This window comes from Apaloderma vittatum, unplaced genomic scaffold (assembly GCF_000703405.1).
Source record: "Apaloderma vittatum isolate BGI_N311 unplaced genomic scaffold, ASM70340v1 scaffold20019, whole genome shotgun sequence".
Lineage (NCBI taxonomy): Eukaryota > Metazoa > Chordata > Aves > Trogoniformes > Trogonidae > Apaloderma > Apaloderma vittatum.
This window is the reverse complement of record NW_009737222.1, coordinates 1-15504: the sequence shown is the minus strand read 5'-3', so window position 1 is coordinate 15504 and position 15504 is coordinate 1. Positions and strand designations below refer to the sequence as shown.

The 15504-nt window shown below is 41.9% G+C and overlaps 1 protein-coding gene across 1 annotated transcript; it reads right to left on the bottom strand.

Moving 5' to 3' along the window:
- Positions 1 to 347: 347 nt before the first annotated feature.
- CRK (v-crk avian sarcoma virus CT10 oncogene homolog) lies at positions 348 to 8420 on the bottom strand (the record flags this gene model as incomplete). Its single annotated transcript, XM_009877266.1, has 3 exons — positions 348 to 1584; positions 7337 to 7872; positions 8376 to 8420. Coding segments are annotated over 3 exons (719 nt in total), but the record flags the coding sequence as incomplete, so codon positions are not given.
- Between the last annotated feature and the right edge of the window lie 7084 nt (positions 8421 to 15504).

Below are 15504 nucleotides of genomic sequence, written 5' to 3'. Positions count from 1 at the left end.
TTTGCTACTAGTTAGAAAAAAAATGCTCTCTACAGGATTACACTGTAGTCAGTGAGGAAACTTGCTTGCTTAAGTTTGGTCACCAGAGTGCTGTGCTTGGAAAACAATCCAGGGTCCAGGCAAGGGGTAGTTACTTCAGTGTTTAATTTCAGTTTACAAAACTTACTGAATCCATTCTGATTTATGTTAGAGAAAACCAGATAATTAGAAGAACAGACTAAAAAAAACCAACCCACAAACCAGGCAGTGCAAAATACCACCTATTCAATGCACTGATTTTCATTATGCGCTAGAAAGCCGTATTTATTCTATTATGCCTTTTGAGAATCAATCCAGAAGCACACGAGTATTTTCCATTAGTTTATTAAAAATAAAATCCTCATGAATTCACTACTGAATATTTTACAGATGGGAATTAAACCAGAAAAGTCCCCAGTGTAACTTTAAAATAAAAGTAATATTTGGCTTGTCAGTTCACCATGTTTGACACTGATTTGTACTGTAAGAGTATTGTGCAATAGGAGTATTAAAGAATTCTAGAACATTTAAACTGGCCCTACATAATTTAATTTTATTGGAAAGCAGTGTCAATATTTTAGTACATTTAGTGAATCAAACACTGCTTTAAAGCTATGCATTAAAGTGCTACGCACGTATTTTTCAGCACTGATATGGATGTTTACACTTTCATAAGCCTTATATTTGTGGATAAAAAGAGATATTGATGTGTTAATAGAAATTTTAATTTAAAATCAGCTGCTACGTTTGAAGCATGAACAGTACTGTAAAAAAAAAAAAAAAAATCAATCTAGTGTCCACAAACTTCTAGAATTCTGAGGCTGATTTGCTCTGTCACTTACCATTGAAGTGGTGAGCATCTGTGAATCATCAGGCTGTCCCCAGTGGGCTCTGCGTAACTCCACAGGGTGCACAGTTACCTGACCACGCCAAGTACTGCACAGCCTTTGTAGGACAGAGGAGTCAGGATGGAAAAAAAATGGAGAAAGCTCCAGGGTAAATCTGTGAAATTTCTGTCTATATATTGAATTGTCTAAGGTTGATGTTCATTGCCTGAGGAAGAAGCAACATAAGCAATAGGATCAGAGCTATAAACGTTCCTGTAACATCTACGTTCCTGCTTTCTCCAACTGCTGCTGCTGCTGGCAAGGCCCAGTCTGCTGTGCACAGGGCCAGGAGCAGGCATCACAACCTATAACCATGTACTAGTGCTGCCTCTTGACACACGAGTTACCTACTGTCGTACCCTGAATTACATGACCCTTGATTAAGGAATGGTGGTGTTCAGTCCCAGGGGCTTGCAGGTTATCAGAATGCTTCGACAAGCGATACCGCTTTCAACATCTGTCAGAACATAGTCTTGATGGCATCTGCAATAAAAACAAGTGGAGATTGTTCCCATCTGTAAGCGCAACTGTTGAGCCACACTCAGCTGAAGTCCTCGTCGGGATTCTGTTGATCCAGGAGGCGGACGTGTGTGAATGGAAAGTGACCACGTCTGCCATTGCATTCTCCTTCCCACTGACCGCTCACATTAATCTTTGTGACCTTTACCAGCTCACCGACCTGCAGGACAATAAATAAGGCAGCGTTACAATTCATAAAAACACCAGAGGATGAGCTGCTACCCCTGCCCCTTGGTGTCCTGTCACCCAAGCGTACCAGGTACACTTCTATAAAAAGTAGTTTTAGTCTTGACCATTTCTGACAAACCAGCTTACCACCCATCCGTTATTCACTCCCCGAGAAAGCACAGAGAGAAAGAAGCGTACCTAGAGAAGGTGAGAACTACCTAAACTGAAGAGCCTGCACTGCAACACCAATCGTTCAGAACACTCTTGGGACTTGACACCAGCTGCTATCACAACAAATGCACCTCGCTGAAGGGACAGAGGCTTGTGCTCTGCTTGTCCTCCATCCACAGCCTCATGAAGGGAGGAAGGCTGGCAGGTGTACAAAGCAAACACTCATCTGCAAGCTAAACAGCTCCTGAATTTTGAAATTCCACTACATGCTTTTCGAAGTAGCGCTGAAAAAGTTCCAGATAAGTTGGGGGTATAGATATATAGCCACAGATGATAAAACACTGGGAGAACACGCAGGGGCATAAGAAGCAGTGCCCTAAGGCTGCTCTGTTCTCACGCCAAGCATCCACAACTAGTCATGACCAGAGGTAAGGCCAGATGATATTTCAGTCTTGCCCACCATGGATCTCTCACATAAGTAAATTCCACAGGTGAAGACAACTGATGCCCTCTCCCTCTGAAATACAAATTGTTTGGCTAGAAAAATAAAAGAATGGTTACTATGGACCAATGAAACAATACGCTCTAGCGTAAAAGTATCCAGTTCTAACGTACTACACTAAATAAAAGCACAGTAACGTATCTTGTATTCTAATCTCCAAGCTGATAGTCACGTAACGCATCTAAAGGCATCGTCTCCCTTGGACAAAGGTGCAACACTCCAGCAGCCACTTCCCCAGGGCTGTGCAGTCAGGCAGTTCAAGACAGGGCTGCACGTCTGGGTCTAATCAGTCCCCAACTCTGTTGAACCTTGAAGGGCACTTTAAATAAAGTAGCACTTATACAACCTAAGAAAGCACAATTTCCATTGTAAACACAGTCACTGGAGAGCTAAGAAATGTAACGCTGAAAAGCTGCCTACCCATTTCTCCCCCTGTATGGAATTTTATCAATAATCTTATTTACAAGTAACACACAGCGCTTTTCAGAACTCTGCCTGGGTCACAGATGGAGAATGCTTGCGGGACAGACACGCTATTTACTTTCACTAACGCTGTAGATAAACTCTCCAAGCGTGGCCATAAGCCCTACTACCTTTGATCCAGAAACGCACCAAAGACACAGCTAGCAGCTGAACTCATCACTGTGATCCAAATCCATCCACAACAGAATCGCATTAATCTCACTTTCCAAGCAGTGAAGAACAAGCAAAACAATTTAAGATGTTACCAATCTCCATTAACTTTACATGCTTTAATCACTTGCAATCTTTTGCCAGGACATCTTCTAACAGTTCGTAATTTCAAACCACTACACGGACATTTCACTAAGCTTCCTGTACCTCTGATGATTACTTATCTGCCAACGAGAGGCACACCTGTAGTGATTAGTATAGACACTTTAATGAATCATATTTTGAAGAAAATCCTCTTAGGTATTTGTTACGGGCAAAAAGGAAGCCTTCCTCGACTGCTGAATGCTCGTTTCAGCTCTTTAGGAACTGAATCATGCAGTAGGTGTCATTTTGCTTCTGCTAATAATCACTGGGGGGTTGTACCAATAAAAATACTGTTGACCAAAACAATACATCAGCTATCATGTAACGAGGATAAGAATAAATGTGACAATACCAGAGGTGCAAACTCCTATTTCCTAATCGCAGCCATTACAAGAGCACTATCCTAGGCAATTTCAAACTGTGGCTGTAATCTACCTACCAGCCTTCAGCAGAAAAGTATAACCTCCTACCCCCTAGGAAAGGAAAAGCACAAGCTGCACGTAAGCTTGCTACCTGTAAGGAAGCCTTCTCAGCCTGCTGGCCTACTTTTTGCTCATACAAAGTTTATCTTGGATACTTTATGACAAACTCACCTGCAAAAGGTGGGTTCAACAGTGCAATGACAGTGAGTTAGCACTCCCTCATTCTCAGAAGCATCCTGTGGCAGTTTGTTTGGTTTTCAGGGGTGTTTCGGGGTCATTGCAGCAAAGGGACACCCATTTAGGAACTCTCCTTACTACAAGAAGCTACACTTGAAATTTGCATTTCAGTAATTGTTATAAGAGGAAAAACCTTTGATCTTAAATACTTCTTTTCTATCATTACAGTAATTTCATTGCATAACCACTCTTTCTGATACAATCTTTCATTCACATTTCATTTACACAGATCTTCTAAGTTCATTTTAAAATAATATATATATATATCTGTATCTACATATATCTTTATGTCTATCACAGGAAGACTGACTTTATATAAACATGGGTCATTTTACAAATGCCAGCTTAATAAAACAGCTCCATTAGTTCCTTAATAATGTATCTTTCTGTATCTGCTTTGAAACTTTGCATATTAATCTACAGTTCAAATACTCTCCTGAAGACAATAGACAAAATCTTTTGAAAAATTTAGTCATTGTTACAAGTGCTGGCATTTTAAAACATTTACACTAGGAGTGGACGTACTCCTTGAATGCTCCTTACTTCTAACATTGACATGGTATCATTACTCTGTTACACATGCCACCGAGTACAGCGCCTCAAGAACAATATTGTACCCTGCTTAAAACCAGATTTGTCTCAGTCTTCGTGAGAAGTTTTAAAACTAAACATATCCCACAGGCTTCAAAGCAAAACTGAAGGATCATGTGAAGACTTCTGTATGCTGGGGTTTTATTCCAAGTACTCCTCTTTGGTAAGGTCAAGCTGGCAGAGTTGTGCTACTGTTACAAAGAAAAAAAATAAATCGATCGATCTCAAAGTCATTCACCATACAGATCTTCCCCTTTTCTCCTCTCTTTTCTCTTAATTAATATAGATTGATAACTACTTGAATAAGTCGAGCTAGAAGCAGAATTGCTGAACCTCTGTTCCATAATACAAGGCATTCTTTACTACAACATCATCTGTTCTGATCCTCCTTCCTTGAGCTCTTCAAACCCAGGCCAGTTTTAAATAACAGAACAGTACAGATATTCTGTTTGCAGTCTGGGCCTAACATGTTTGATGTTGAGAATCTATTCTCCCCAGAGAAGCAGCGGGATCCACCCCCACCCATGAATATTGTCAGATTTAAAGATAAGAGTTTTCATTTGGAAAGAATCTCACTTTCTATATTTATAATTATGAAGAGGTCTGGGCAAAAAATAGACTGGCAAGATCTACATAATGCTTTCTACTAAGTTATCTAAGAAAGAGATCTCTAAATAAACAAAGAAGGAACAACATGAAGTGAAAGGAATGTGATAAAAGGAGACGACAAGAAACAGTACTTTGATAGACAGGATGAAGAAAAACTTGGAGAAAGTGAAGTGCATATTGCTATTTTCTCCTGTACAGACTCTGAAAGCAACTCAGGAACATTGTGATTTGAAACGATGAAAGCTGCTAAGAAGCACGGAAGGCCTGCTAGAAGCAGTGACAAATGGCTCAGACTTTAAAATTCCCCAATATCAAACAGAATAAAGAACCAACACTAGTGCATTTATTAACTGTAGTGCTGCAGCAGGACAGGAACACATCATCCTAACCAAGAGGTTCAACATGTCAAGTACCAAGTATTTTAAAAGTTTCTAGCCTTTGTTCGAACATACAGGCAGAAAGACACTATAAATCTTACTGACATGCTCACACGGCTGAGCCCACACACGTCTCAGCAGCCCCCTCCCAGCCACTCGGGCTCTCCAGCCTGTTACTGTAAATCAGTGAGACACCAGCGGTGCGGGTGGGCTCAGAAGAGAGAGAGATTCTCCAAGAAGCTCCCCTTCCTAAAGCACAGGGTACTTCACAGATCTCAGGAGTTTGAGTGAAGGGGATTGAACTCATCTAAGAGCAGCCACTGCACTCACAAGCTGCTCTTCAGCGTGTACAAGATTTTGCTGTCACTCAAAGCTGCTTACAGTGACCTGGTTTATCAGTATTTTCTCACTCTCTCTACTTCACTCCATGCTACCAAACTGTGAGCTGGGCAGTGCTGGGCAGTTCTGCCTTAAGGGAAGCAGAATGTAAAGTTAAGCTTAAGAGAAGACTAGTAGCATACAAAATCCAGAAGAAAAAATAAGAGGTTTTGATAGATTTGCTACAACATCATATCCAGTGGCTCAAAGCAAATCTGACACCTGATACTGGCAACAGTCCACAATGACATCCAGGAACACTTTCAAGCTCCAGGAGGTGGCGGGTGGAGAGAGTGAGAAAAAGAGGCAAAGAGAGTGTTGTAGGCTGTGGGACTTTCTGAAGGTTAAAACCTTCACGTGTTTCCCCAAAATCCAGTGAATTGGGATAAATCTCTACATGCGCTTTTCAACACAAAAGAAACACGTTCTGTACCCTGGCTCTCTCGATTCAGAAATATGACAGAACGTACGGTAACTCAGCTTCCCTAGGCAAATTTTTACCTACACAGGGGAAAAACTTCGCATCTCCCAGGTTGTAAATCAACTGTCAGACCTGCGGCATGTGTTGCGTTTGCCAATTCCGCACTAAGGACACAAAACTATAGTTGCCACATCACTGAAGCGCCTTTTTTGCCATGCCTAATTAAACAAACCATGTGAGAGTGAAGGGGAGATGCTCTGACTCAGCACAGAAACTGTTTTTTCCCAAGTACTTAAAGTGTTGGATAAACAGGAAGTCAATTAGGTATCAGGAAATTCCAGTGCCTTTAGCTCAAAGAAAGCTTAGATTAAAGGATACAATTTACATATCATCCTAAGGCAAAGGTCTGCCACTGAGAATACCTTGGTCTCAATTTCCTGGTATGTAACTTGGAGGATAACTATCTGATGTGCACAGATAGAACACTAGGCTCCCTTTTAAGAGGCGTGGGGGAAAAAATAATCAAAAAAGGCATTTACAAGTACTTTATCATATCAGGAAGTGAATCAACCTTAGGGAAACTCACTGATTTATTACAAATGATTCTGCATCAGTCACTGCTTTACGTGAGACATCCCTAATGAATTGCAATGTATGTTCCTGCTTCACAAACTGAAACCCAAAGGAACCTGCTTGAGGTCAAGACGTTACAATGAAACCCTATGTGTCATCGTCATCATCATCATCTTAGTCTGTGTCATTTTAAGGTGACTGCCAATGTTTCCACTGATTGCTTTTTGAACTGACAGATTAGGGGGAGGAAAAAAAAAACCCACAAAAACACAGCACACCAAAAAATCCAGCACACCTGTTAAAGATTGAGGTGAGGCAAACAACAGCGAACACAGGTTCAGACATAAAACTTACCAGCTGCTCCTACTCCCTCTCCCTCCCCCCTAAAATGAAGACTTTGGAAACAAAAACATAGATGGGGAAACACTTATGTTAGTGATGTTTGACAAAAGACATGATATTGGTTCAGTAACCTAAACACGCTATAATAATCAAGCTCTAGTCTACAAGTGACTCTCATCACTTTTGCATTAAAAAAAATAATTTTATCCATAACTTATTAATCATGACGTAATAACCAGTATTACAATGCTTTTCCCTTTCTCATTCCTACAAAACTATTACGTGCTCGAAAGGGAAATCCCTCGAACAGATCTCTTCTTTCTAAGTTTTTGCCCATTATGTACCTCCAAAGCCAAGGCTGTCTTGTCGTAGGCATTAGGGACTCGCTTCTGGATAACCCGGGCATAAATAGGGCCATTCTGAAGGTTAGGGAGCGGAGTGTTGATGCTGGGCTGGGCATAGGGCCCTGGCTCCGGCCCACCCAGCGGTTGTGGGTGGGAACTATCCTGGTTACCTCCAATCGGAGTAGGTACTGAAGCAGAGGAAGGTCTATACTTCTCGACGTAAGGAACAGGTATCATTCCCCTCTTCCCTTCGCTGTCTTCTGCGTTCCACCATTGCTCTTCAGGTTTATCCCGGATTCTCAGTATGTCTCCTTTCTTAAATGGAAGATCTTCTTCATCATTTCCATTAAAGTCAAAGAGAGCTCGCACATACTCAGCTTCCTCCTGCCTGAGGATAACACCACTATTCTGCCTGGAGCGGGAAACCGGTTCTATCAAGGTTGTAGTGTCCAAATAGTGTATTTTGTAGAATTCCAGTAAAGATGGCAAAGAATCAAACTCTTGGTCACCTATTCGAAATCTGGTGGGATTCGCCCCTGAAAGAAGAAGGCGATATGTCAAAGAGAGCACACAACGGTTAGAATGTACATTAAACGTTTGGGAAGACCAACACGTTTACAGATAAGTAGACTGATAGTCATTTTGGTCATTCTTCGATCAACATCCATCATACTCAGCTCTTCTGTGTATTTCTAATCAGAGAGCATTATCATTACTGTGAGGACATAATTTTATTTTTAAAGATTTTTAAAAAGAAAGAAAAGAGAAATTGTTTGGCACTGCCAAGCTTCCCGAACCAGGATAAAAACATCGTTTCTCTGAATGCTATATGGACCCAAATGATAAAAACGTTCAGTACGTCTGAGTTTCTCATGAGCCTATGCAATTGTCAGTAACAGACAATTCCCTCTTTGCTGTTTTAGACTCTAAACCCAGAAAGCAAATGGAATTTTGCATTTTCAAGCGAGTGATTTTATTTAACTCTCTTTGCAGTTCAAAGTTATTTCCAAAGGACACCACCACCATAATGGTTATTTACCTGTTGTAATGTGTCTTGAGTTAAAGGCATGGACACTACAGAAAACTGCTCAGCACAACAACAAACAATTTACATGAATGAGCAAATTAAGTTATTTTTTCATTTTGATAAAAGGTACAATTAGAGAAAATTATATTTTATGCGACATAAACCAGCAACGTAATGGGTATAATTCAGTCTTTTAGTCTCAAGTCTTGTAGTTTCTTTGTCATATTTGTCAGATGGAGCCTAAGCTATAAATCTGAACCTCAGATACATTAAAAGAACGATGATGCTCATATTCAAGTCATTCCAAGTATCAAAGTGCAGACACCCATTTCAGTTTTCAATGTGCGTGCTGCACCTTTTTTCCATTTTACGTTCTTCAGCCCTAGCTGGGGAAAAACACGCACGATGTTCTGTTTCCACCATGCACTGTGTAACCAGTTATGGGAAGAACTGTGGAAGGCTGGGGGAGGGCAGCAGAGAAAACAAGATTTATGCTTTAATGAGTAACTCTTTTAGGAGGAAAGAGATGCTTACTTTGCAAGTCTCTTTCTCTGCAGGGAACATCTAACAGTTCCGAGACTTAGCTCCTGAGTACAAAGCTAGCAGAATTCTTCAAGCTGTCACTGATCCAAAACCCCTTTCAAAGTAGCCCTGTCAGCACCAAAAGCTAACCTCACAACAAGTTCTCTCGAGAGAGCAGAGAGGAGTTCTAACAGAGAGAAGGGCAGATTCACTAAGATCAATATAGACAAACACACGATAAATAACTTTTGAAGTGTCCTGAAGGAACATAAACATTAATGAAGTTGGTCACAGGAAATTAAAAGCAGCAGAACTAAGTAAGTGGAAAATGCACGTATGCACTAACAGCCCTGAAAGACTTTCAAAAGAAATGAGCCCCAACACAACGAGCCAAAACCCAAAAGCGATATCCTAAAAAATTTATAAACACCAAAACACAACTTGCCCTCACCAAGAGCTCAGGAAACTCACGTAAATATCAGTAAGAAATACAAACCCAGCATGGAAAGAGAAGTAAAATTCCACCTTATCGTCCCAAAGTGTTAATGCTGAAAAGATGCAAAACTCCTTCAACTTTTGCTGACGAGATGAAATGTACAGCTCTAGACCTAACAAGAACTCTGGAACTTCATCTCGGTGTGGTTCTTAGCTCCGTGGTCTCACAGGAGACAAGCTCTGGCTGGACAGGCAGCACCCACACACCACTCCAGAACGGCCCCACTTCACCGCGTGCTCTGGGAGCGCGGCACTTCCCTGGGCACTGCGAGTGGGAACCCTTCCTTCCTAACAGGCGGTACTGATGTCAGGTTTCAGACAAACCTGGGGACAGAACTATCAGCATATTTCTTCTGTCATTTTAGATGTGAACCTTTAAGGACCAAGAACCACGTAGACACTTTCTGATGGTGAAAAGAAAAAGTCGTAAAAACTTCACAAGGATCAGGGCAGCAAAAATTTTTGAAGTCATACAGAGAAGACTGAATCTCAGGTAAGTTCACTGACACGGAACTTATTTCACATGGCAGAAATCTAGAGCCTGAAGCATTAATTCACCTCTGTAAAACCTGCTACAAACCGACTCAGTCAGAAGCCTGAGATCTCTGTCTCCAGCAAAGTAGGCACACACAGGAAAATCTTCACACTCATAGGAAATGAGTTCACCAGTAACACTCCCTGGCCTTGTTAGCACCAAAACTGTCACTAGGATGAAGAAGAGGTGTCTTGTCTTATTCTCATTTTGATCAGGTTCACCCTCTCAAATTAATGTGTAACAGTTTGAAGTAGCTGCCAAATGTACCTGAATAAAACCAAAGCTGGACTCTAAGAGGAAAGTCCACTGGAACCTCATGTATGGTGAAGGAGTAACTGAAATCAGTGTACTGTATCCTGGAAAAACACTTTCTAAAAGACCGAAGAAGACTGAGAGAACATGGACCCTCCAAATACATTCTAGGATCAGGACGATCAATGCAGTCCTTGAAGGGACAAACTGATCAGCAGAGAGACACTCCCAGAATATCACAGGCACTTCTGATGCTATTAAAAAAAAATAAATAAAAAAGGCAGCCACAAAAATCTGAGGTCTTGAAAAACCTCTTTGCAACAAGATACCTGCAAGCTCAATTACAATTAATTAGCAGAGAATATAAAGGCAGCAACCGGGTCACTGCCTGAAGAATTAAGACAGAAGATTTCTAAATTCATCTAAAATAGGACAAAACAGTTGGAAGTCACAACCGGAAGAATGCAGTAAATTGTAGTTACAACACGACACCACCTTACCAAGGCCAAGTGGTAAAGTTCCCACCAGTTTAAGTCTTTTGTGTATATTCTTGTTCAGCTACAAATTAATGAGCTGAACGATACTCACTTATGTAGCAGGGAAATAATTCTATTCATAATGGGCTTTGAAGTTTTGTCATTCCCCAGTATAATGAAATTAAAAGATTAACAGATTTCAGGCTCAGCGTAATTCTTGTTCAAACTGCAACACTTCTCATACCTGTAGGCCAATGGAAAAATTAAGGCAACATCTACCACAAGAAAAAGTTACAGCAACGAGGCAAGTGTTTTTTGGAGAAGTACATCTGTTCTCCTTCATAATTCTGGGGCAGCTTTCTGGAAGGCACAAGTTTGAGTAGCACACTGTCCGCATCATCTGAGGGCTCTCAGGAAGAGAAGAAGGCGTGTGAAGGTAAATCCAGCTACTGGAGGAACTTTAGTCACTTCCTATTAAAGCTGGACAACCAGAGTAACAGAAATGATCTTCCCTTCTCCCCAGCTCTGCACAGCTGAAGGAAGAGGAGCTGTTCAGCTTGCACCTGCACCAGCAGCTCTGCTCAGCTCTGTAAGATGACTCCTTCAAATGAGAAGCACAAAGGGCTCAGTATCATCTTTCTTTCTTATTCCATCCTAGTTCCATCTGCGTTAGGACTTAACCTGATCCCATCTACTTCAGCATTTCAGACTAGTTAGCAAAGCCTCTGCTCTCAGGAAGGTCAGGAAAGAGTTAAAATCCAAAGTGTCCCAGAAATGAAGTTTCAAATTTTGACCCTGTCAGTTCTGTTTATGATGCACATTCCCTCCCGACAAAAGACTTACGTGCTGTGTTGGCTTCACACCAGTCTAGAAAAGACTGCTTCTGTAAGTTTTACTATCATACATTTAAGTATTGAACAGGTACTGGGAAAGTAGAGGTATGAAACACCAAATATTCTGCTCCTTGAGAGTGTGAGCTTGTGGTGTAACCACAGATCAACTTCTCATTTTCCCAGACATCTCAAGGGCTTTACATTTCTTTCTCCACTCCAGCTGCGTTAGTGCCACCGGGCAGTTTTCCCGTTACTCCCGAGCACTGGTAAGCCTTCCTCCTTCCTTTCCAGAGCAGGGAAGGCCTCACAAAAACACGGGGTTTCACTTTTGTTTCTAGATCTAGTTTGTAAGGGTGCCCCTCTTCTTGCCCTTGCGCCCACCTTTAAAAGCACCTTTGGACAAGAAAAGCTGTTCTTATCCTGCAGGGTACTTGAGACACGAGGGTCTCCTTTCCAAGTCAGAAATCCCAGTGACAGAAGCCACTTTCCTCCAGGAGCACATGGGAACTCTGCTGTGGAGACACCACATTCCAGCCTGTGTGTTTCCGCCACTCCATGAGGACACCTTTTCCCCTTGTTCTCAAGTACCTCCCTACTCATGCCTGAGCAACACCACTAAGTGCCCATGAATGCTCCATAAACACAGTAAAACCCCATTCACCGGCTCCTTAGCAGAGCTTTAGGTGCACCAGAATACTCTTACCTGAGCTCCATATTGACATTTCTACAGAGAATCAGGGAATGAGAAAAGAGCAGATGTCTATCGTTTATGCTTTCCTAGCTTCCAATAGTTTGCATTTTAAAACCTTAATGTAATAAAAAAAAAGGAAACTCATTGACCAAAAAAACCCCAATGACAAAAAAACCCAACAAAACAAACCCAAAACCCCAAGCGTCAGAGTTAAACCATACAGCTCTCGTATATCCAAAGCTATTTCATACCGGGCTGAGTACAGATATCATTACGTAAAGATTAAATGATTCCAGGAAGCACAGTCTGAAATTTTTTAAATCACAGTGGAAGTAGTTTAGAAGTGTAAGTCAAGCAGCACGTTCTTAAAATGCACACTTTGTGAAAACATCCCCTTCTGCACTGCATCTGTCCCGCCTTCCTCCTTCAGAGAGACAGATTTTACAACGCTGTAAGGTTTGTGGCTTTACTACACTGTACTGTCAGTAGAAAGCAGGTATTTCTTTAGACATTTTAGGCATTTTGTTTTAATGTCTATCACCCATTTTCACCCTGAACTCCTATGTCAAATTGCAAACACGTGACCTATTAAAATATTTCCTCTCCTGTCCGTTACATGCTAATGCCTTCATGAAGTACTTTGTCTTGTTTGTGATTTCTTTAGCCCATGACCGTGATATTTCATCACAAATGACACCCTAATTCCAATTCAGATGCTAACCTGCATCTCCACTGGAAACAGTGGTTTTCTTTCCCATAATTCAGTAAGGAAGACAATTCTATTTTGAAAAGTTCTGTTAATTTTTTTTTCCTTACACTGAGAAAACACCTGCAAGAAGTGAGAAACTCCAGCACATCTGGCAAAATGCGAATTTAATAAAAAGTCAGCAAGTTTATCTTATATATTAAAAATGAAAGAATCATGTTTTTGTAACACTACAGCCTTTTATATTAGGGAAGTCAAAGCTTCTCATCTCATTCATTCTGAATTGAAGGTAGGTTTCTACCATCCCCTGCACACAGCAGCTTTACAGCATGAACTGCAGACACACAGACTTAAAAGAATAATCAACCTTAAAAGAATAATCAAGCCTGATCTGGCACATTCAGATTTCCCGGTGAGAAGAGTGCATTTGCCAAGCAATCAACCGCTAAAACCCCCACACCACCCAGTTAGTGGTTAAAGTTGTTCTTCCTAATGTTTTAGCTTGACTGCAGTAAACAAGCATGACAATTTGCAAACATTTCCCTCATTTTACTGCATTTGTTTCCCCATCCATATGTGAAACTGTCTCAATCTTCTACCAATGTTTCCACCTCCCTCCCATTGCTGAACATCCCCCTACTTTTTTCTGAATGAAAAGCTTAATTACACTTTAAGTGTAATTTAATATTCACACACCCCCACAACTTCTTTGGTTTGAGCGTGAGAAGAAAGCAGTATCAGCATGGAGGCATCATTTACTCAAAACTACTAAAATCCCAACACAGGAGTATCTGTGGTGCAGGAGTGATGCACCACTTGTAACAGCCAGGCAGGGGAAACAACAAAAACACAATTATATTTTTTAACACATATTGAACCTATTGTTCCAAGAGCATACGCTGCTACAACAGGAGCTGCTCAGCTAAAACACATAAACATTTTAAACAGGAGGGAATGATCCAAGAGGTATTTAGTCATTTTTTTTAAGAACATCAAAACTCCAGAAGGTTTTAACGCCCATAACCTCAGGCAGCCCGTGCAATGCCACAAAACGCTACTGAGCGTAAGCACGTAACACAATTAAAAAGTCAGGATGGCTGTGTACTGAAGGGACACCACAGTAACGTGAAAAACACTGTTTCCAGAGATGAGTTTCTCCCCACAAGACAACTGCCCACATGCTCCAGTGGTTTTCAGCACTACTGCCTTTAAAATCCTTATTAGCCTGGATTCCACACGGAGCTATCCCGGTAACTTGCTCTGCTCTACGCAACACCAGTCCCGCGTTTCAACACCTCACACACCGAGCCCCCGCAAACCTACAGCCATAAACCTCTGGCTTCACAGAAATGAAACAAGGGGGAATCCACCACGTCTTGTGGCAAACCATTTCACTGCCCATGGTGGTAAGGACTTCCACTGTACTCCCAGCTGAATTCAGCCACCTTTCAATTCTACCTTGTGGAACTTCTCGTGATTTGAATATACGCTGCAGTTGTAGCAGGTTCCTGGAATAAACAGCATGACTTCAGGCCTTCCCAAATTTGCCAATTTGAAACGTTCCCCGAAGCAGTGGAAATTCCTGTGTAACAGTGCAAATCTACTGGCTACAGTTTTGTTTTTTTTCTCCGGTTATCTCCCTCTTAAGTCAACTACAGTCAGTGCAAAGACTGATACATTCTTTCCATAACGGGTATTGGTGCATCCTCCCAATATAGGTCTCTTATTCCAGCCACAGATCTACAGCGAAAAGGACTGTCTCTGCAGCAATTCATAAACTGATAAGCTCACCAAATCTCCTACTACACAGGTCTACAGCACTTCAGAATTACATAGTGGATCCTTTCTGTGATGGCAGCACTACGCCCACGTCATTTTAAGAGCATTAATACCCAAACTCGAGCAGTGCTGCAGCAATGTCCCCAAGAAGGACAGTGCTGCCTTTGCATGACGCACTCCTACACACCTAAGGACACTGCACCGCTGGGGGCTCTTGGCCATTTAGTTACGGTTGTCCTTGCAGAAATGCTGGTTCTCATGGTAGTTTTCCCTCTGACACAATCGGTACATTCTGCTCGTTATTAAACTTAAAACATATTGATTTCAAATTAGATCTTAGCCTGATGAGGAATGACATCAAACATTCTCTTCCAACGTACAGGGGAAGAAAAATATTTAACTTCGCATTTGATTTAAAGGCACAATCGCCTTTACGTTCCTGAAGTTCCCACTACTTAAACTACCCACGGAACACTTTGATTCGTGACTTGCAGTTGAGCCTCACGGTCTGCCTTCTAACACACGTATCTTGTCAGAATTCAGACTTTTAGATGCCACTTCCACAGAACCGTCCACCGGCTGGGATGACATGCAAAGTCTATGAACTGTAGTTAGCTCGTTCATGACAACAAAGGAAGGTGCGAGCGCCAGAGCTGCGGGATCCTTCAGGAGGGGCCGCACGGGGCGCCCGGGGCAGCCCCACGCGTTCCTCCAGGGCATCAGGTCGGGGGAAGGCAGGTGCGGCCACACCGCGCAGCTCGGGCCGCGAAACACGACTTAATTCCAGCACAAAGGGCTGCACGACTCGAAACGCCGCCCTCGAGGAGAGCCCAGCGCCCGTGGGGAGGCGCC